Source organism: Zeus faber (assembly GCF_960531495.2).
Source record: "Zeus faber genome assembly, chromosome: 6".
Taxonomy (NCBI): Eukaryota; Metazoa; Chordata; class Actinopteri; order Zeiformes; family Zeidae; genus Zeus; species Zeus faber.
In genome coordinates, this window is record NC_137201.1 from 22,555,723 (window position 1) to 22,579,708 (window position 23,986).

The 23,986-nt window shown below is 44.4% G+C and overlaps 1 protein-coding gene across 1 annotated transcript in view; it reads right to left on the bottom strand.

Annotated features, from left to right (window-relative positions):
• Positions 1-23,986, bottom strand: part of LOC307232227 (A disintegrin and metalloproteinase with thrombospondin motifs 20) — a gene marked incomplete at its 5' end in the record, with an annotated part of 105,846 nt that overhangs the window by 11,972 nt on the left and 69,888 nt on the right. Inside the window, 6 exons of the mRNA XM_080003150.1 lie at positions 2,022-2,189; positions 17,274-17,450; positions 18,043-18,204; positions 19,858-20,127; positions 20,810-20,974; positions 23,953-23,986. The exon at positions 23,953-23,986 is cut by the window's right edge and continues 74 nt beyond it. Of these exons, the coding sequence (XP_079859276.1) occupies positions 2,022-2,189; positions 17,274-17,450; positions 18,043-18,204; positions 19,858-20,127; positions 20,810-20,974; positions 23,953-23,986 (976 nt within the window). The remainder of the gene's footprint in view (positions 1-2,021; positions 2,190-17,273; positions 17,451-18,042; positions 18,205-19,857; positions 20,128-20,809; positions 20,975-23,952) is intronic.

Consider the following 23,986-nt stretch of genomic DNA (forward strand, 5'->3'; position numbering starts at 1 on the left):
ATTGGGAACCCTGCACACTGGTGGCAAGAAGCAGATTTTGCATGGATTTTAGTCAACCAAACACTAATTTATTACACATTTACTGTATATATTCTCAGCATTACATTGCCCTTTTGGCCATGGGGCTTTATAATTTGCAAAGGAAGAATGGCCCTGAAACAATGTGCACAAACAAAACAATTCCAGTGCCCAAACAGCTGTGTCCAGGTGGAGAAACTTGTCATGTGCGGTTTCTGGATTATTCCTAACAGGATTCCCCACACTTCAAGGCCGGCCGGGCAGCCCTGACGAGTCCCCCCATTCAGGAGTGAATGATGGAACTGAGTAGCTGCAGAATGGGCTGTACGCAGGGGGCCGGTTTCCAAAGTTGTCACAGGCGTGGCTGTTAAGATATAAAACATGTCTTTTTGCTTTAGTTGAAGATTTCATGGTTGCTGGTGGTATGTGGAGCAAGATGATTGCTTCCAGACACCAACGAGTGAGAGAGTGAGAGAGAGAGAGTGTGAGAAAGTGAAGGAGGGCCTTAAACCTGGGAGTGGCAGTCACATATTCATGTGGGGGGAAGAGTCAGACGGGTGCTTTCAAACACCTTCAGGGATTTTACGTTACTCTCTCCTGGGACGGAAGAGTCCCTTTTTTGGGATAACAATGTGACCTCTTGGAAATATGGTTCAGCCATGAGGAAACACAAAGTACTTTTTTAGCCGATGAGTGTAAACAGACACCCGTTTCTCTGAAAAACCTGTCAGAACATGACAGCGCCTCGATAAATTTGGACTTTAACGTCTCTTTCCCTGAGCCGGTTCGCTCCCCATGGCCTGGCCCACGGTTCCTCTGGGCCCTCAGTCTCCTTTGGCGCTACACTTGGGAACAATGGTAACAAATGGCGAGGTAGCAGCGGTCGGCTCCACCATGACTGTGACTTCTTCTGCCTCCTGTGCTTGGCCTTTGAACCTGCCAGCGTCAGCGTTGCACCATTCCTAAATAGGCTTACTACAGGAACCTGCTGTACTGGGGAACTTTGTCATTTTTAATACGACACTTTCATCTGTAGGGCAGGGCAGGACTGCGTATGTGGAGGTTGGGGTCAAAATGAAAGCATCAAACTTTAGTACCTGATGACACCACTGTTCAGAGCAGAGAGGGTGGGCTTGTGTGTCTAAATCCCGGTGTACGCCAAGGGACTTAAGAGAGGATTTTCCGAGTCCCTGACAAATTTTCAAGATCTTAAAAGAGTCAGGTCTTAAAAGATCTCTTGTCCTACGGATTGTCACCGGCAGCAGTTTGCTCCGAGTTGCTCAGAAACTCTTGCGATCCGTCCAGACTACTCTGGATCTTAAGTCTTGGCTCCTATAGTGTGTACTAGAATGTGTGATCCCCTGTGATCACCCATCCTTACTAAATCCTATAGTGTGTGCACTACTGGGATGGAAGCCTTTCAATGTGTGGTGCTGGCTGTTGCTAGGCTTTTTGGTCTTTTGGTGTGTCCCGGCAATTAAATGTTATAGATTATATGATTCTAGACTATGCATATGAATAGACAATTTGGTGTGCTTAATTTTATTGTGACCAAATTGTGAAATTTCTTAGAACTCTGAAAGGTTTCGCGGAGGGCAAAAAGTATTTTAGTTTAGTATTTATTTATTTTTTATAGTTTTTGCAGGCTTTCGTGTTAGAAGAACCAAGATAAGAAGCTACAACAAGAGTTTCTATTTCCGCAAACACCTTTCTTATACAAGTGAAGTTTATTGCTTGAGCAGTTGTCTAAACTCAGTTTGTGGTGTTTAACTCATGTTGAATTAAATGGCACATTGCCCTGGTAAGTGTGTAAACAGATTTGTGATTGGACAGGTGCTTTGTGTGTACACGTCCTACATCTGGGACTTCTGGAAAGCTTCCATGACTGCGTGTCCGCTGATGTCTTAGCAGCTAACAGTCACCACTACCGCAAGCACGTGTGGTCTCCAAGGGGTCCAGGGTATTTTGAGAGCCGGTGGTGACAGCGAGAAGCGTGCACATACCTCGCTCCACCTGTTGGCTTTCCAAGCAGGGCATCCCCCGGCCCGGCAGGGCTTCTGGGTCCGGGGCCTTGGCAGATGGCTGCAGTGCTCCTCCTCTGTTTGGGTTCGGTTGGGGTAAACACAGGCCACGTCCCGCTGCTTGGTGCCTCGGCCACAACTCACTGAACACTGCAGGAAGGAAGAGTAAACGGAGGGGGGTGGGGAGCCGGCAGGAGGGTGGTGTTAGCACAGGGTCGTTGAAGTTTATTTCTTTACCAACATCTCACGAGGACACAACTGTAACCACGTGCTTTTTCGGTCACTGCAGGTCTAGAGTAGAATTTCATAGAAATGAGAAGTTCTTCTGTATTCACTGATGCACTGCACTGGATATAGTCCTTATCGATTTATCGGATTTCACTTCAATAACCACTGGAACTTTTACACCTCAGGCCGAGTGGAGGGCTGAATAAATACCAAAGATAGAGAAAAATACCAATACCCCCGAGAGAGTGCAAGCCACGTTCTCGACACACAAAATACTGGACATATTTACACCGTAAGAAGAGAAACACAGTGTATGCCAAAACACTTCAGTGTTTGTGCATCTTGCGGCCGACTACATACATCATAAACAGATTTCTATCTCATGAAAGTCAAACACACTTTACTGTGTTAATTCTGCGGACCACTCACACTGGTGGAATGCGGTCAACTATTTAACCTGTAAACAGAGGAATTACTTTTAAAGCTCTGCGAACGCCGGAGACGGAGCAAAGAGGAAGAGAGGATTCAGACGGAAACCAGGACGCATGTGCATGGCTAGACAGCCATCTGGTTCCCGTTAAACGGAGAGAGGGAGAAGAAGAAGAGGAAGAGGAAGAAGAAGAAACGGTAGTCGTAGTCATAGTAAGAGAAGAACTATGGGGCAAACGAGAAGAAAGAACAAAACAGTCAGGGATGTGGATGAAACCTAAATTGGGGCGTTTCTCCACTCCTCTTCCCCCATGGAGGGCAGACAGCAATTAGGCTCCCGGCTATTTCGGCTCGCCGAGTGAGTGCCCCGGGACAATGGGGAGCCGGAATCAGATACACAAGACGACGAGCGCTGCGTTTTGTCTTAGCATATTTTCCAGCCCAGATAATCAACATAATATTGCACTGTCCTCTAATTATGATCTCAGAATGTTGCGTAACACCCGACACATGCAATTGTCTGTGCGCTCATGGTAGAGTACGCCGGAGAACCGATCACACGTCCGACTACGGGGCGATGTGGAGGAAGAGAAGGCCCTTCTGGAGGGATTTTTACAAACTATTCCCCGATCTGTGCACCCCTTTGAGTACTGGTGCTAATTGAAGAAAAGCGCCTGGATCTGAGGAGCGCTTTCGGTCGGGAGCGCCGTTTTCTGGCGTGAGCGTTTGAACTGTTTTTTTCAGGCTGCGGCAGGGAGGAACCTCCTGCTTTAGAGCAGTGCGGGCAGCCGTTGACGCTGCACACACATGCATCATCCACGTTGTAATTACCGAGGCATTTTAAACACAGGGCTGCCTCAGCTGACGGGGGAACATCAAAGTCGGGGGCCGGAACCCGGAGACTGAACCTGAGCGTGGGGACGGAGGAGCCACATACCCGCACGCTCAGTCTCGACCCCCAAAAAAGAAAAGAAAAGAAAATGATAACAGCACAGCAAAGCAGAGGCAAGAGACGAGCAAACATGTTGGTGGTGCTGGTGGGGGGTGGAGGGTGAGGAGGAGGAGGGTGGACTAGCCCCGCCTTGCTGGTGTAAAAAAAAAAAAAAGAGAGAGAGAGAGAGGGAGAGAGAGAGAGAGAGAAAAAAAAGGAGGAAGAAAGAAAATCACAGCCATACGGGCAACGCTCCTCGCCTGAACCGTATCAGGTTTTTTTGTAACCGGGAAGGGGAGCCGGTGTATATGACGGAGCGCTCCTCCCTCCCTCCCTCCATCCATCCCTCCGTCCCGCCGCCGCTACCCTCATCTGTCAGCCATTAGCTAATCAGCGCCGGTCAGAGCGCTGGCACAGTGTGTGGGACCCGAGCGGAGAGCAGGAGGAGGGCAGCGGCTCCGGGACCTCGGCTTCACCGTCCGACTCCGAGACGAGTCCCGCCCGCTTCACTCAGCAGAGCCCGCTCAGGTAAGAAAGCCTCTGTTCTGTCGAGCTGCTATTCAGCTTGATGCCCTTAGAGAAATGGTGTCAGAGGACCAAATGTGAAATGCATGCTTCCATATTATTTTATGGTGATTGGGAAGATCACAGCAAAAGGTCGAGGTGGTGGATTTGGATGCTTCACTCACTCTCATTTTGTATCGTCAAGACTGTCTTGGTTGAAACCATATGAAACCCATTTGGCTTAAATATCTTTATAAAATGTCTTATCTAAGCCACATAAGCTACTAGAGCTACTCAAATGAAATATTCCAATATTTCCCATATCATGGGCAACACTGCTTGGGGGGGAAAAAGAAAAGGTTGTTCTAGATCTAAGGACTAATTTCATGTTTACGGTGTCGACTTTGACTAGTGTTGCACGATATATGAAAGCGTATTTCACTGAGAATCAATGATGAAGAATGAATTTTCTTTTGCCCTATATGAAACTTATTTGGATTAAACATATTCATAATATATCTCATCTAAGTCACAAAAAAGCTACTAGAGTTAAAAAAGTGTCATTCCAATGATGCAAGTGTTTATAATATTGTAACTGTGGAAAAAGGTCTGGAGATGGTGTTCACACGGGTGGGAATACCCTTTAGAAAACAGCGACTGAAACCACCCGGAGTCACATGAGAATCGAAATTCTCCCTGAGACAGATTTGCCCTCCCAAGTTGCAGCGGCAATTCATTTCACATGATTAGGTAGATTCAATCTGGTATAATCCAATGAGGGTTTATCCGGGGCATAATATGGATTACGGCAGAAAGGAATGACACAATTGCACTCGATTATGCCACAATGTTGAAGAGCAGCCATGTAAAACAGCTTTTGTCCCGAGCAGAGCGGGGGAAAGCGCCGCAGGCAGAGAGAGAGATAAGTGATATTTAGACATTTAAGCCTTGCTTAACGTCCATGCAGCTCCTGCTTGTTCTGCCCTCCGCCTTCAAGCAGCATTCCTGCCTGGCGAGCGGTTCCAAGTTCTGGAACGGCTCACGTAATTGAGCGCCAAACCAAACCTGGCTAATTTATGTTTGTTCTGCTTGGTATTAAACCCTCGCTATAAAACAGCTGGGAGTACTTGTGGCACAGCTGATGAAAAGATGTTTGAGTTCAACAGTACATTAGGTTTTTGCTTCAACCAACAAAATGTGATGTGTGTTTTTTAACAACTAAAGAATCTGATTTTTTTATGAGAGTTCTTTCTAGGAATGGCAGACACCCTAAAGATGGCACCAGTCTAACTCCCCTTTTACACAGGTAAGACACTGTATAGCGCTTTAGAAACTATTTGGGTATACCAAAGTAGAAGGTAGTATTAATAGTATTATTATAGTAATAGTAATATCAATCCGATATGGCAGTCAGCATTGTCTGTAATCAACCCTGCTTGGAGATGGGACATTCCCCAAACACCAAGTAACTTGAGATAAGATTGAAATTGATCCGAGGCAAAAAATGTAGTATTTATATTGAATATAAATACAAAATTTGAATTCTTAGGGACAAACATTGCTGGTCAAAAATGCAAGGATGGGAGATTATCTGGGGAAAGTGATCATTTTAGCATCATTAAAACATTGATTAGAGGCTAAATTCCACATTTCTGTAGTCTATAGTCATGACTTTCCATCTTGTTTATTATTACCCTGTCTGAAAAAACAAACACTTATATATCCATCAGGGAAACAATCATTCTGCACATCACGCAAATCAAAACAGACGCAGAGATGTTTACAGTGGAAATAAAGTTCCAAACTAGGATGGATAGCATTTTTGTGGCATCTGTCCATTATGTGCTAACTCTAAGTAATACCATATCTCAGAATGTGCCGGTGCCAAGGCTGAAAATTCCGATCGCGTTACGGCAATGCGAGCAATGCAAGAGCACTGTAATACCGAGCATATGGTTACCATGGTTACCATCTCTTCAAAGGAGATCAGCGCTGACCTGGAGCAAGAACAAACTTGTGAGAGCGCGCGTCTGTTTGAAGATCTAGTCGAGGGTTTTACACCACGAACAGCCGTACGTCTGACTTATGTTTCCTTTAAAATCCCGCTTATCTGTCCGGGGCGGAATAAACTCTGCTCGCGTAAAGTATTTGGTGTAACGTTAAACGTTATTAAACCGTGTCGAACGAGGCCGAGCGGGGACACGCTGCCAAAGAACCATATCGGAGTTTCGTTACGACCTGGACGTTTGTATCACTGTGTCCTTCTGCTTTAACACTGAGATTACAAACACAGCATGGAGAGAGAGAGAGAGAGAGAGAGAGAGAGAGAGAGAGAGACACAAACGAGAGGGAGGGGTAAACTAGGGAAGGAAAGAGAGCGAGAGACAGTGGACGAGAGGGGAAGAAAGGAGGACGAGGGGGAGGGAAAGGGGGTGAAAGAGAGGGGGAGTGAACTAGAGGGAGAAGGGAGGAAGAGGGAGGGATAGTGAAAGAGGAAAGGAGAGCGATAAAGAGCAAGATAGTGAGTGAGCGTCAAGGGTGAAAAGAGGGCGAGAGCGGGGGGGGGGAAGGGAGACATCAGCAGAGAAAGAGCGAGAGAGGGAACAAGAGGGGAGAACGGGTGGAGAGGGGGGGGGGAGAGAGAGGGAACGAGGGAGGCAGAGTGAGGGGGTGAAAGAGAGAGAGAGATAAATTGCAAAATAGAAAGAGAGTGAGAGAGTGAACTAGAGGGAAGAAGAGAGCGAGAGGGGGTGAAAGACAGATGCTGAGAGAGAGAGAGAGAGAGAGAGAGAATGGACAAGTGGGAAGAATGGGAGGGAGAGAGAGGGAGTGGGTGAAAGTGGGACAGAGAGCGAGGGATGTGTAAACGGGGTGGAAAAAGGAGGGAGAGAGGGAGAGAAAGACAGAGAGAGCGGATGGGAGGGAAGAACGCAGGGCAAGACAGGGAAGGAGCTCAATACAAAGAAAGGGAGCGAGAGACATCAACAAGGTGGAGGAAGGAAGGAGGAAGAGAGAATGAAGGAAAGAAAGAAGGGGTGGAAAGTAGGAAAAGGAACAGAGGGGAGGAGGGAGGGAGAGAGAGAAGGGAGTGCAGGAGAGAGGGATGACAGACCCTTGCAGTGATGCCGTCAACAGTGGAGCAGCTGCTGGGACGGCGTCCTGGGTCCCAGGAATGTCCACATTTCCACAGATCCGTTATCCCCAAAACCCCAAAACCCCAAAACCCCCAAACCCAAAACCCAGTCCACCCATCTAATCCAGAACAGGGATAATCTAATGTGACATGACGATACGTTTAACACATTAGTCTCTACATCAGGATTAAAGCAGCGGTTCTCAAACCGTCCCGGCCCCGGGGGCCTCCAGATTGGTCCTTAAGTCATTAAAGGGGGACTCCACTTTCTGTCTGTCCCGCCCAGATTCAGAGGAGGGAGGTCAATGCCAATTCCTTCCCTGTCTGTAGCTTAAGGGGTGGAAAAACACCCGAATTTCACGGACGTCACGGGAGCTAGGCTAGTTGATCCCATCTGCGGCCTCGCATTGGACTAACACGGTTAGCACGCAGCCTGTCGGTGACCCGATTCGACACTTCAACACATTAGTCTCTAACGTCAGGATTAAATCGGCGGTTCTCAAACTGGTCGGGCCTTAAGGGTCCAGATTAAAGGGGGACTTTTTTGGGGGTGGGGGATTGGCTTTTTTTCTATGGTACCCAGATCCTGAGCAGAAAGGTCAAAGCCAATTTCCTCCCTCTGGGTCCACTAGAGAGTGGGAGCTAGGCTAGTTGATTCCATCTGCGGCCTTGCAGCGGGCTAACACGGTTAGCATGCAGGCCATTGCTGTCTCGGTGCTGGACACACAGGGATGAAATTGGTATTGACATTCTCGCCAGGATCCGGGTAAGGGAGACTCATTTCCCATGTCAGTGTCCCCTTAAGTCAAAATGCAGACATATTTTAAGATTTGAACCTCTCTAATGACCATCCAGACACAAAACAAACAAAATGCTCAATAAGGGCTTATCTGAATTTAAATTAAAAAGCTGTTGAAACAAAAGCAACTCATTTCCTGAGCATCCAAAATACTGTTTTATCCAAACAGCAATAAAATGTAAATATGCCCAATTGCTTTGCCATTGCATTGCTTTCCCAAAGTTGACGTATAAGCCTGCGGTCCACTCAAAATGGACCCGCGACCATAGTTTTGTACCGGGACCCGCCAGTTGGGAACCACTGGATTAAACGAATATATCATTGATGTGTTTTGTTTTACAACCATGATACAACATAGTATTTTGATAAGGTAACATGTGCCTTTTGTGGGAGGTCTCCTACCCCGGTGTCGATACAGTTTCATGTGAATACTCAACAATCAGTCACAGGGAGCTGCACTCCGCTTGAGCCGGAACATTGCCGAACTACGCCCGTCTCGTCCTTTTTTGCCATGTCCATAAACTCAAATAAACAACCTGTTGAGGGGGCATATAGAGTTTCTCCAACTCAGCTTCCCTTTAAGTCAACAGCACTCAGCAAAGATAAACCGTGCAACCATAAGTCAACAGCCCACGGCAGAACAAGCCCCGTTTCTGCCTCTGTCTAAACATCCAGCCCGGGACCTTTTTCCATCACGACCTCGGGCCCAAGCCCATCGGTGCCGCTCAGCCAGGCTCCAGCGAGGTTAAGGAGCGATGGCACCGTGGCTTTGATGGGAGCAGGTGGGAGGGAGTTGCGTTAAATGGGGCGTGAAGCCTGAAAGCTCCGACGTCTGACGCAGGACGTCCAAGTCCGACTCTGTCCGGCTGCTAAATGCGATGCAGCTGCTTATTTCTAATCACTTTTGACGCCCGCTTTGCCAAAACCTGCCTACAAGGTGGCGAGGCAACGATCCAAGGCCTTGCACGTTAATTTACATACCGATGTGCAAGAACTCGGGCGCTGCCAGGGAGCGTGACCTCCTTGAAGTACAGTGTTTCGCCGTGCACGCAAGTCTGGATCGGCCGCGTCTTAAAATGGGGTGGGTGCTACTCTTCAACCGATCATCCCCTTCCAACCAATCCAAGCAAGGAACCATCACCCTCAACTAGCGAGCTCAAACTCAAACAGGTCCATTTTTACACAATGTTTTGGTTTTTCTAAAATTGGTTCCAATTTGCATCTAAAAGCTGAACTGGAACATGTTGCTGGTCATTGCCTCGCCTAAAGCACTGTCCAACTTGCCCAAACTCCCGATGATTGGGCTGGGATGAAGGTCAGGCCGGCTGGCCGGCGCAAGATCCTCAACTTCAATCCCCCCCCAAAAAACCGAGCCGACCGCACCGTGAGAAGTGCGCGGGGACAGGGAGAATTCCATGGTTAATCAAGTCCATGGTTTTTAAGGTTCAAATGGTTTTATTGTTTTAATGGAGGCGGCGGGGTCCTCCACACCTGCTCCGTGCTTCGTGTCTCATTAAGACCTACCCCAAAGCGCTGTTTTTATGGGGTGTTGTGGGGGGAAATACTGTGTTTTAACGTTCCAGCACAAATGACTATGTTTACCCGCTATCTCTTCTGTATTCTTTGCCCCAAGAAAGTCTGGAATCAACTCCAGATCTTAGCCCAAAGCACGGTGGTGGTAAGTCCTGGCAGGAGGAACAAGATCCAACGCAAGAGTTGAAGAGCGACCTATGATGGAATGAGTATATCCTCAATGGTTTTTGCAAAGGTTAAGAATACAATTTTGAAATAGGAGAAGACCCACTCCCTGGTCTTTGAGTCGATACCCACAAACCCTCAGACTTTAGGATCAAATCTGACCATAAATTGTGCGGACATTTTGTAAACTAGGCCCTTTTAGGAATTGGGTCGGGACTTAGGGCTCTTTGGCAGCGATGGCTCCTCCAAACTAGAGTCAAATCTAACTTATAACGTGTAACTATAAACATATGAATAAATAGTGAACCAAAATGACGACGTGTTCCGGTGAAAATGTGTTTTTAGCGGAGATTTTAAAGATGGCAGCCCGTCTCCCCAGGCAGGTCACCACCGCCACCGCCAACAGGCCTCCACAGGACCAGGCCCCGCTCTGTCTGGAGCCTTATCAGCCGACAGGACCGTACATCTGAGTCGTGTCTGAGAGAGGCCTTCACACGTCGGAAGATTAGGAAAACCCCATGATCCTCCGCAAACTGGGCTGAGAAAAACCAGACGCACAGAGCCCCCGGCTCCAGTTACTTGACGGACGAAACCAAAACGTTTCGAATTACTCACACGCTGTCCGCTCTCATGGCATCTCACCACATCTGTCCGAGGCCGCGGCGCCCCAGCTGCGGGGAAATTGTGGTTTGGTGCCGACTTCCCTGAGATCAGCTCGTCACCACCTCCGACAATTATGTCTCGGTGATGCGCGCTGAGCCAAGCCGCAACACGGCCAGCTTGGTTTTCAAAGCTCTTCAAAAAACGGTTTTGATGTGAACTTTGCTCGGCGGCAGATGTGCGAAAGGACGGGAGGGTGTTTTCGGGGATTTCGAAACAGCCTTCTGCAAATGCCGCACGCAGCGGCGGCAAAAAAACAACTCAGTTTTAGCGTTACTTGTTTACTTTGTTTCGTTGGTCTATCATCTAAGAGGAAGCTTGTTCTCAAAAAAAACTAAAATAACCTGATATTAATACTCAAATACTAGTAATAATAACAGTGTAATATTAGTGTAATAACTTTAATAATTGTGTAGTAGTAGTCATAATAATATAATTTTGTAATAACAGTGTAATAACTGTAGTAATTGTGTAGTAGTAGTAGTAATAATACTATTTCTAATATATTTGTGTAATAAAAGTGTAATAACAATAGTAATAATAATAATAATAATGATACATAACACATCTAAAAGCATATTTTCTGCCTCCATATGCTCCTGTTTTGCCATAAAATACATATGAGCTGCACCCATCAAACCCAAACAATAAATCCTCAATTGCATTGCTCAAGAACATGACAGTAACAATAATTAAAAACACAAACAACATGTTCCACGTCCCCGTTTTAAGAGAACCTTCCAGAACCGGCGCCGGCACGTGGGCCAGATCAGGAAACACGAGACGCGGTGATGTCACGACCAGACGACCCCCCCCGGGCGAGGGGTCGGGAGATCGGGCTCCTAGGGGCCCAAAGTCAAGCATGTCGGCGTGGGGCCATGTGGGTTTGATTTGGAAGCAGCGTGTTCGGTTAAAAGTCACCTGGGCCGCGATGGGAAAGGAAACGCTGTGTTTTCGTAAGGAACCAACAGCCGTAAATTAGCCACCGGTCCATCAGTCACACTGACAGACAGACAGACAGAGATCTGAGATCATCATTTTAAAGACGTGTGTCTGCAGCACTGACAGGAGCTTTAAGGTAATCACAGTTATTTAATGATGTTTACTTTCCTGCTGATTGGGGAGAAACTACGCTGCACCAAACTGAACGCTGTGCAATAAACTGGGATTCTTTTCTTGTGTCGTCTTGTCTGACGTTCTTTTTCTGATGTTTTAAAAATGATCTTTTTATATTTATTAAGACTGATAAGAATGTATAAGTATAAGTATGATCTGGGGATTTATATGAACTGATTTACTGTCACCCATCTACACATATGGAGTCCACTGCAGAATAAGACTTTTAAACGGTCAAATGTGGGAAATTGTTTTTATTTTCTTTGTTGTTTTGTAAATACATGTACTTATATTTTATTATTTATTATATTGATAAATGCATGTGTATGTGTGTTATGTTATTAAAGAGCACTATGCAGGTTGTTGGGAAGGTTGTTATAAACATATATATATATATGTATATATACACACAGTATATATATATATGTATATATGTGTGTGTGTGTGTGTGTGGGTAAAGAAGGTAGGTAAAAAATATATATATTTAAATGTATTTATACATTTTATCTACATATTTATTAAATAATAGATGTATTAAATCCATGAAAAATACTGTATATCTATAAAAAAAGTGATATATTTAAATGTAAACAATTGCAGTTTCCCTCAAATTGCTCTTTAAAACAGAACTATCAATTACTGAAACCAATTTGTTGACACTGCTAAAAAAGGTAAATTGTACTTTTCCACAAAACTTACTTAAGTTATATGATACCGGGTAATTACATTTTAAAGTCAAATAAAACATTCATTATTCATCCGTAACAGTACCTGAGTGATTTTGCTCCATAAATATTATTTAGTATTAATAATGATGTATATGTATATCAGGCGTGTGCGGACGGGGGGGGGGGGGCTTTTGATGTCCATTTTTTTTTTGGGGGTTTATTTTTTACGGATTTATTTTCTGGGCAAGATATGCATATTCATGAGGTACGCCTTTATTTTAGATGTAGCCTATTGTATTTTACTCCGTTTCCTTATTGAGCAGAAATAAATAAATAAAAACCAATGTGCGTAGCCCCGCCTCTCTTAAGGTCTCTGCACGGGCCTGATGTCTATACAGATACTGATAATTATGATATTGATTGATATTATATAAATTGATCGATTGATATTATAATATTGATACCGCTCAATCACATCTGGCCGAGAGTCCTGCATCGCAGAAGGTCAGATGCTCTGCAGACCCCAAATATCCAAAATCTATTTTAACTTGTTATGCAACACTAGCGCTCCTAAGCCCCCATATTTCCCCTCTCTCTCCCTCCAGACAGACTCTAATCCCCTAATAAATACTGAACTTCAACAGCACACGACTCTTTCATTATTATATTTTTTAAGAATTGTCCCCATCGGATTCAGTTTTTTTTGTTTTTTTTTACAATTCACATCAATCTGAGTTGAACTGAGAGCCAGAGGAATAAAGGAGGTGCCATGTAGTTTTAGGCAAAAAAAAAAATAATCCTTCAAATCCAAACTGCTTCGTGTAAATAGAAGATTCTCGTCAGACGCAGCGCTTGGACTTTTGCTTTTTAAAATTTTTTTTTTTTTTTTTTCCGACTTTCTCCTTGATTGCTGAGGTCTGCAGGACGACCGAACCAAACCACTTCCAGACGCGTGGTTCAAACCTCTGGCTGCGAGGATTTTTAATTTTTATGCTCATTGAGACATCGCGGGGGGATTCATTAAAAAAACTCACCAGCCGAAATACTGTCACCAGCCATGATTGATACCAAATAGTATTCTAGTAATAGTAGCAAAAAAAAACAGGCTGTACAACTCCTACAACCGTAAACAGATGTTTTATCCGGTGTCAAAGTTTGACTTGGACCGAGAAATCCGATTATTTTTTTCCCTCTGGTTGGGACAACACCAAATCAAACACTAAAACTTAGTGTTTGGTCAAATAAAAATGCAGAAGAGCTGCAGTCTGTTGCACCGTGCAGATGTTTGAGCGTAGGAACCCCCCCTCCAAAAAAAAATTGTTTCGCACCAAAAGATTGCGCTCAGCAGCATTTATTAAAGGGGCGTCCCGTCGGAGAGACGCCAGTTATTGCGTCCAAACGTGTACCGTGAACACGACACCGCGCCGCGTCCGGCAGCATTTGGACCTTCTGTCGACAGACTGCGTTATTTAAGCCGCGAGCTTCGTTCCCTGTAAACTACACCGAAAGCCGTAAATATCGCCTTTTAATGACATTAAAAAACAATATCGGCTGACATTCAAAGGGAATAAAAGTAATACAGTGCATGTGTTCCACGCTGTGCTGTGTCTGATTTCTCCGCCGTGGACCCCATCGACTGAAGAGTTGGGAAAAGGAAACGAAAACAAAAAGAGAAAAAAAAACCCAAAACAAGCTCTCTGTGGTGCCGGTGAAACGCCGCATTGAGAAACAACACACATTTCACAACACTTTCTTTAATAATCTTTACAGTGGGCAAAAGGCTAGTTCAACATGTTTACGTGCTTCTTTTCTTTTTTTTTTTGTATGTGAATAAAATAAATAGGAAAATGAAAAACAACCGACCAACAATGCAAAATAAAACTGAATTGAGAGAGAGATAGAGAGGCTGCAGAGGTCGTGGCACGAGCGAGGGATGGATGGATGGATTGATGGATGGACGGGTGGACGGATGGATGGATGGATGGACGAATGGATGGATGGATGAATGGATGGATGGATGGATGGGTGGATGGACGATTGACGGATGGGTGTGTGGACCGATAGATAGATAGATAGATAGATAGATAGATAGATAGATAGATAGATAGATAGATAGATAGATAGATAGATAGATAGATAGATAGATAGATAGATAGATAGATAGATAGATAGATAGATAGATAGATAGATAGATAGATAGATAGGTGGATGAATGGATGGATTGGTAGGTGAATGGATGGATGGATGGGTGGATGGATGGGTGGATGGATGGATAGATGGATGGAGGAGTTTGGGGACAAAATAAAGATGTCCCCGACATGAACACAGAACCATTTATTTTTAACACTTCACCTGAAACATCTGCCACATTGTCATCAGCATCTCTGAATTATTTGGGTTCAGATTGTTGGAAAGCGCTTGAATCTGGATTTGAATCTAAATTTAAATCTGGATCAGAATATGAGCCTGAATCTAGATCTGGCATCTGGATCAGAATCTACTGTAAATCTAAACCTAGATCCGAGTGTGGCCCTGATTATGAATCTGGATCTGAATCTGGATAGGGAATGGGACCTGAATCGAAATCTGGATCTGAATCTGAATCCGGATCCCAACATGAATCCGGATTTGATCTGGATTGGGATCTGACTCTGGATCTGAATATGGAGAGCTTTGAGACCGTTTAGCAACATCACTGCAGCAACAGTCTATCGCGCGGGATGAAAGTGTGCGTACACATGTTGAAAATCTCTTGCTTTTGTTGAGATGATGAGGAGCCGTGGGGTTATTAGCGACAGTTGCAGAGCGATCAGAGGCGCCCGAGCGGAAGCTCCACAGACCCACGAAGACTTTTTCTGGTTTTGTGTGACTCTCGGACAAAAGTCACGTCTCCCGAAGCTAAGAGAGATGTTTGAAACGCCACGAAAGGCCATGAATGCGTCACAGCTTATTTGAGATGAGGTGTGTATCTGAGAGTTTTTGAGTCATAAATGTGACTATTTATGACTTTTGACAAAGCGATTCCCCTGTTGCCGTGGTTACACGGTAACGTATCCTTTCTTATCAGAGCTTAAGTGAATAGGAATTATTTGGCTATCTGACTATTTAAATATAAACCATTGAAATAAAAACTGCTCTCCGGTAAAAAACAATTCAGGTGATTTCTGAGTTTGGTTTGTGACAAATATGTCAAGTGAAGTGTAAACATGAATCTAAACGGAAACAAAAAAAAAAATTAAAGCTGCAACAATGAATAAACTATTGTAAACAAATAAATAACTTTCATATGAAAAAAAAAAAAAATCCTTCAGAAATTAAAAACAAAACTGGCCCAAGCAAAAGAAGAGGAGGATGAAACAGCAACAAATGACCATGACGGGGTGGAGGAGGTATCTGTGTGCTTCAGTTTTCAAAAAATAACCATGACCTGAAAAGCTTTGTTGTTAAAGCTTGTTTACTCCAAAGTAAAATGCGCTGATTTCCACTTTGCTTATGCATTACATACAATTGTTTTACGTCTATAAAAGCTGGAATTGTGGTAAAATATAACTCTTTAAGAAACAAGTTGTGCGAGGTGTGTTGACGGAAACCGCTGCAACCAGACTCAGTTTATATATATATATATATGTATATATATATATATATATAAATTATAATTCTTATATTTTATATTATTATGACATCATAAAAGTGGTATAAATCTACCTAAAAACGATATCCGGTGTTAGTCAGACGTTTTAAAGCCGTGACCGAACCCCGGCTTTAAAATGTTTGTGGTTTTTTTGAAGCGGACCAAATTCCCGATGCTGTGGTTTTCTTCTTAAATACGTTTATTTTGAAACCCGCTTTTATTTTGAAATGCGGTTTCAAAGTAAAAGCACAAACACTGTCTGGTCACATTAAATCTAAGCAAAATGTATCTCTCTAAACATCTGATAGTGTTTGGAAAAAATAAAACACATCTTTTTCATTGTTTAATTACATAAATGAAGACATCTGATATAGTCTACAGTTTGACTTTTATCTTTTCCTATTTCAAGGACGGTAAGTATATAAACCAGACTTTATACTCTGCGAATTGACGAAAAAAAACAAAAAACACTCAAATAATTAAATAATATTTTCCTATAAGAATTATTTTGTTTATCTTTGTGGTTCAATCTGCATCGGGGTATCGGGGTATGTTGACTTGAAACAGATGGAGCCATTGGAAAGTGATTTTCTCCTTAAATTTATCAGTGAAAAAAAAAAATCGCATATATCAAACTAATCCAACTGATTTGTTAAGAAAATATTTTCCTCTGTACAAAATTTTATTCATGAACGGAGATGAGAAGTCCAACCAAGAGCACCAGTAAAAATATAAATATATCGTATTCACTTCTTAAAACTAGCTACGAAAGTACTAATCCATAACTGTACAAAGATACATATACAAAATAAAGTAACAGTCATTTGTTGCTGTTCAATAAAAAGGTCATAATATTAACTCTTATACACAAATATACACTTGTGTACTTTGCATACATGGTGAAGAAAGCAAAAAAAACAACACAGAATATTTACTTCACGCTTCACATATGAAATAAATATCTTTCGAGTTAAATGGCTTTGTTGGACGACGGCGCTGTCCCTGTAATTTATAGGATTAAATGTGAGTGAGGCTTGGATCCAAATGGGATCCATATGGTTTTAATGATTCCCTAAAATGGAGCAGCAATCTGTTGTTTTTTTTTTGGTGTGTTTTTTTTTTCTCATTTTTTTAATCTTGATTCTAATCAGCACCATGCCACTACGGGGCCGTCTGGGTGGGCCGGGGGAATCGCTCCGCCCAAACCTCCTCCTACAGTTTGAGGACGAGGGACGCGCCTCTCGGCGTACACGTACACGTACACATACTCTCCCTGTCGTTTGTGGATTGCTTTTCTTTTTATTTACCCCCACCGTTTCTCTTTGCTACACACCGCGTTTACTCACAGCGCCGGTGAGGATGGAAGGAATGCTCCGGCTGGTGAGGGGTGAGGGAGGGTGAGGGAGGGAGGGAGGGAGGGAGGGAACGCTATCGTACCGTCTTCCAGGGCCGGCGGTGCCAGGCGGCGACGCCCGGGCAGGGCTGCAGGTTGCACTGCTCCACGTCCGGAGGCTTGTCCAGGACGTCGCAGTTGCGGTCGCTGAGACTCTGGCCGCTGGGGCGCTGGCACACCACCAGGCGCGTCCTGCGGCCCCCTCCGCACGTCTGCGTGCACTGCAGGGAAAGCATGAGAAACAGTATGAACGACGGTAACGACGATATCGCCTGAGGGTTTTTCGGATGTTCACGGGGTGTCTGCAGGTATCACAGAGTTACATTTGATGCTTTTGAAGACCTGATTTTTGGGCAAATCCTCTCTCCGTTATTGAATAGTCAAGTAGGACCACAGTCGATATTTGGTACAGTGAGGTCCTTATCTAGGACGAATATGGTCTCTTTGGAACCGGGTCATTGATGTTTCTCAACCTTTTTCATAGCAATTTGATAAAATGACAGGCCACGGAGCCCAATCTGAGAAGGTTTTTATTGTTATGTGTTCATGATTGATTGATATGATTTAGTGTCTCTAGTTCGGGAGATAACGGTGAAACTGGGATCAAAACGCTCGTTATTGTACATTCTCTCATGGTGTTAAGGTCAATGGGTATAACCCCCTGGAACCTCTTGATTCTATGAACTGTACCAAATAATATCAGACAAATAATCACAGACAAAGTTCTAATTCTAATTTAAATCTAAGGACCTGGGGAACACCCTGGTTCAGTGTACAGTATGCGAGGGAGAGATCCCGCCCTCGCGCCCTCACCTCTCCCCAGATGCCGAAGTTCCACAGCGGGCAGGGGCCCGAGTCGCAGCTCTTGGACTCGGCCGGCTTCACCCTCTCGTCGCAGTAGCTGTTGCTGCGTCCGTCGGCGTCCTGACAAACCACCACGCGGCGCTGGAAACCCCCCGCGCACGTGCTGGAACACTGGGGCACAGAGGGCAAACGGCGCGTTACGCTACGGCGTGGGCCGCCGCCCAAAAACAGGACGCGCGGACGCGATAACTGGACCCCCCCCAGGGATCCGGTAGTTAGAGGAGGACTAGTAAGTGAAATCAGCTGGAACGTTCCATCACTCATCGGAGGACGGGAGGGAGGACAGTCGGACCTTGTGTTCATGTTCTATTTCTGGATTTAATCTCTGAATGCGAATATAGATGATTAACTGTTATCCGACAATATTAAAATATGCGGGCACTGTCCCCCGAAAAAATAACGACTGACGGTGATTTTTTATTGGACTCTACAAATTATACTTATAAATAAGGGGAATCACAAATACATTTTCATGCAGTATGCAAACGCAGCTCTCCGTGCGATCGGGGAGAGACGTGGCGCTGTCCCGTTTTTGGAGCCCTTCCCCCAAATAAAACAACTAAAAACAGCGGAGGAACGGGGACAAGGGGCCCCGTCCCTCCGTGTGCCCCTGCAGCCCCCCCTGTCGAATGTTCGCATTGAACAGCCGAATCCGATTCCACTGACAAAATTCTGAGACGGCCCTAGAAATAATAAATAACAATCAGAGACAAAATAGATCCCCCGTACTGTGCGTTCCATGGACCGTCCCTCCCAGTGACGAGCGGAGCAACTTAAACGTTTCGTTTCGCCAGAAGCTCTTGAACATGGGATGGAAGTCAATGACGACAACTAAACAATGATTATTGTGTTTATATCTCATATCCTCCTGTAACTTTCACTAGGTAAACAATTTAATATAAAAAAAATATATATGTATAAATATTTTCATTTTATTATTTGGGGTGATGCCGGTAACGAGCCCCGTGGTCTATTTAAGAAGAAAGATTGTATCACCTGTTGTTCTTTTACCCTGCAACAAGCTTTTTTTTAATCACTTTTTTATGATTCTTTTTAACTGTTTAAATGATAGTTTTAATCGGACAAAATTCTTATAGTCGGGTAACGGTTAAACGCTTTATTGTTAACATCCCTCATTTAAACCAAATTGGATGCAGGTTCCAGTCCTGCCATGTTTAGGTGCTTAGGTATAAGTGTATATAAGTGTATATAAGTGTATATAAGTGTGTAAATGTGTATATATTACATTACATTACGTAATTTAGCAGATTTGTCTGTTGTCCAAAGCGACAATCAATACACTTAAGTGCATATGTGTGTATGACCGTATATATATATATATGGATATATTTTTGCGTATAATTTTGCTTTCTTATGTATATATATGTTTATATTATGGTGTCATTGTTTTTCTTCTACTTTGTTTTGCACAGCCTTTGGAGTTTGCCTTCCATCCTTTCACTGCACAGCGCTTAATTTTATTCCTCTTTCCTTTTATATAATGCTTTTTATTTCTTATTTTATGTAAAGCACTTTCAACAGGCCCTCGTGGACGACGTCTATGGACTAAACTTGCACCGCCTACTGCACATCTGCACTATACATTGTGCGCTCAGTAGATAAATAAATCCATAGAAGTTGTTTATGTCTACACACTGACTGTATATACAACTCCTCTAACGGGGGAAAAAAAACAAAACTGCTAATACTTCTACTTCTACTACTTTGCACGAGTTTCCCTCAGAGATCATATGGTGGACATACTGCGCCCCAAGGCCCCGTCCTCCACTGGTTGTCCGACGACGGCACATTCCAGCTGCTGTGCCCGGGGTGGTGCCCGGGGTCCTGGGGGTACCCGTACGGCTGGTCGTTTATCCGCTGGCGCTGCACGAGCGTGGGGCACGCGGCGGCCGTGCACTCCTGCTCCGCACCGGGACGCTCGTCTGGGTCGCAGAAGGACTGGTCCACCGACCGGTGGTAGTTACTACAAACCACCTGCCTGGTGGTGCGTCCCGCGCCGCACGTCACCGAACACTGTGGATACGAGAGGGAGCGGGGGAGGGGGGTGAGACACACACACCGCACGATCTACACGCAAAACCCACAGAATGCGTTTCGCAAAAAAGACCCGAAGGTGACTGTTTTGAAGAAGAAGAGAAGAGGAGAAGTAGAGAAGACCCCCCCCACGCGGTCTTATCGGTCCTCGGACCCTCGTCGGGTCAAACCGTGGAGGTTGTCTCGAGCAGGAAGGCGGCGTCAAGAAGTCCCCTTTTCTAGTCAAGCGAAAGGTTCAGCTTTTTCTTTCAGAGCCGGAAGAGTGGGTTCGAGATTCACTCGCTCTCTCAACCGTTTTCGGTCACGAATCGAGAGTCGGGGCTCAGCGAAGGCCTGGTAAGGGCCCGCAAAAAAATGAACCCTTTCGCCGGAGTGAGAGACTCATGACTCACCAAGTCATTGAAAAGATTTGTTCGCTATGAACGAATCGTTTGCGAGTCTTGCATCCCTGGTTTCTATGAGAATCAAGGCGATTCAACATCGCATTGATTATATACGTATTGGCAGCTGAACTGTTGCGAACACGAACCACCGCTCCACCTCTCCGCCACAACCGAACCATCAAGCACTGAATAGATATTTTGGGACCGGGTGCCTCGTCCCCCTGATTGCTCTTGTTTGGGGAAAAGTTCAAGGTTTATCGTCGGATATTAGTACTGACCGGCGACCACTCCCCGGCGCGCCACTGTCCGCAGGGACTGAAGCAGGTGGCGGCCTCCGGTGGCCGAGGCAGGTGGGCGCAGTAGGACTCGTCGGCCACTCCGCCCTGCGCGTCTCTGCAGCTGACGTAGCGCGCACGCTTCCCTTTCCCGCAGGACATCGAACACTGGAAGGATTAAAACAGACGATTCAGTGCGTGTATCAGTTTTTGATTTTAATTTTGTTTGCTCGGTGGGTAATGCTGTTGCCTGGCAGCGTCAGAGGCCTGTGTTAGAGTCTTTGTTTGGATGCTGGGAATCGCATTGCGCACCCCAGAGGTGTTGCCATCTGAAGTCTGAAAGTCAAGTCAAGTTTCGAAAGGATGAGTCCGAGTCAGGTCTCCGGAAATTTTAAGTCTAAAAATGGATGAATGAATTGAACGTGTCAACGTGTGCAAAAAGTGGCATTAGCTCCACTTACCTGATAGGTCAATGCAACATCGATGTCTGATAAAATGTGATGCTGCTGACCCTGAATTTTGATTGTAGTTCCACATTCTTTAACAACGCTTCAGAATGCAGCTTGTCGTGCGACGCGTGTTGTGATTCAACATCCCTCAAGCAAAAGAACTGAATTTGGAATTATCAGAGAGGATGTTTTAAAGACTATAATTGCTCACAGAGTCATTTTTGTCTGACTTGCCGCGTTGCCAACCCAAGTGCGGGATCTCCGTTTTTTTATGAGAGACAAATAAAGGCTTTTTCCACCCATTTCACCCCCTAAAGATATTGATTGTGACTCAGCTTTCCAAAGATGGGACAATCAGAATGCATCATGAACCATCAAAACTCCATCACCGGACCACCAGATCAGTTGGCTGTAAATAAATACATCCAGAACGGCAACTGGCACAGATTCTCTCTCGCTCTCTCCGTTACCCTGGAATGACCCCAATTGAGAACAATTTTTCCTGCCTCCCCAAAAGTGACTACATGCGCTCCGTCCAGCTGGTGGTAAACACGGCTCAGGGGATGAATAGCTAATGCAATCACAGGAACCAGCTGAAACACACACCGCAGCTCAGATCCATGACTCCAAATTCCATGACTTCACACAGTGTGTGGCAACGTCTGAGTGAGTGCATGTATGGGGGAGAGAGGGAGAGAGAGAGGGCAAGAGGGGGAGGGGAGAGGGAGAGAGGGAGAGGGGGTGAGAGAAAGAGGGGTTGTGGAGGCAGGGAGATAGTGAGAGAGAGAGAGAGAGAGAGAGAGAGAGAGAAAGGTAGAGAGAGAGAGGTGGGAGGGAGAGAAAACAGATTTTGCCTGTGTGTGTGTGTGTGTAAGTGTGTGTGTGTGTGTGTCTATGTATGTGCATGTGCGTGTGTGTGTGTGTGTGTGTGTGTGTGTGTGTGTGTGTGTGTGCATGTGTGTGTGTGTGTGTCTATGTACGTGCATGTGGGTGCACGTGTGTGTGTGTGTGTGTGTGTGTGTGTGTGTGTGTGTCTATGTACGTGCATGTGGGTGCACGTGTGTGTGTGTGTGTGTGTGTGTGCGTGTGTGCATGGGGCACCATGCCTAAAGAAAGAAAGTAGAGGCCAGTGTGAATATCGGTACGAGCGGTGAAATGAAACACGTCACTTGGTTGCCGGCGAGGATGTTTTGCAGACACCTGTGGATTCTACACGGTCAGAGTTTTATTCCCTTAAATGTTTTGGGCTTTTTTTATATTTATTTTTTTAACGAACCGCTGTTTGGCTGCCAAGTCACTACACAAGACGTTCACAATCGGGTCAAGGCAATAATCGGAAAATTGCAATTGCGCGTGAACACAAGCACGACGTGATGAACACACCCGGATTCATCCTCAATCGTTCCATTTACCGTGGCTGAACCCAGACCTGAATCAGAGCATCCCAACCTCAAAACCAGCGATTTTGCGAGCTGTTTGGGCAGTTAAAGGGTTTCTGCCACGAGGAAACCAATGGCCAAGACGGACGATTCCTGCGTCACCTACGCCGCGTCACGCAAGTCAAGAGTTCATTGTTGTGATTTTACTGCCCGGACGCCTGGAGACACGTTCCACACGTCTGTGTCTCCTCGTTGCATTCCCTCCTTCACACAAGCGGCAAAACAATATCTGGTTTCCTTGTTTGTGAAAAGTGAGAAAAGAAAACAGGAAGACGAGGATGTCTTTTAGACGTGATCCTTGACTGAGGTTTGTTTGACTGTTTTCGTGGTCGTTCATTCAAGGTGGAATGTGGATTATTCCAAAAAAAAAAATAAAGGTTTCCGCAATTCTTTCTTCTGATGACTTCTAAACATACCGGCCTCACTGCGGAGCGGAAATTACCATCTCACTATTCGGCAAACATCATTGTTTGTCTTGCGCGTCGCTAGATTCTTTAAGTCTTTTAAAGCCTCTTCAAAATTATTCTCTTCCAATAAAACTGCATCGTACTGAACCTTGTTGTTGCTGTTGCATGATGGGAAATTATTTAAAGTTACGCAATAACATTATATAATGCAACAATGTAACAATGTTATAATGTAAGAATGTTCCAATTCTATAAGGTAACAATGTTATAATGGTGCAATGTAATAATGTAACTGTAATAATGTTATAATGTTACAATGTAATCATGTTATAATGTAACAATTTTATAATGTATCAATGTAACAATGTTACGATGTAACAATGTTATAATGTATCAATGTAACAATGTTATGATGTAACAATGTTATAATGTAAAAATGTTATAATGTAACAATGTTATAATGTAACAATGTAATAATTTTATACTGTAACAATGTTATAATGTATCAATGTAACAATGTTATGATGTAACAATGTTATAATGTAAAAATGTTATAATGTAACAATGTTATAATGTAACAATGTTATCATGCAACAATGTGATAATGTTATAATGTAAAATGTTATAAATGTAACAATGTTATAATGTTACAATGAAGCAATGTTATAATGTTACAATGTAACAATGTAATACTGTTATAATGTAACAATGTTATAATGTAACAATGTGATAATGTTATAATGTTACAATGTAACAATGTGATAATGTTATTATGTAACAATGTCATAACGTAACAATGAAACAAACATAATATTCAACCCGTGTGTTGCAGTGTGTGCAGGGCTCCTCACCGTGGTCCATGAGCCGTATCTCCACTGGGTGAGG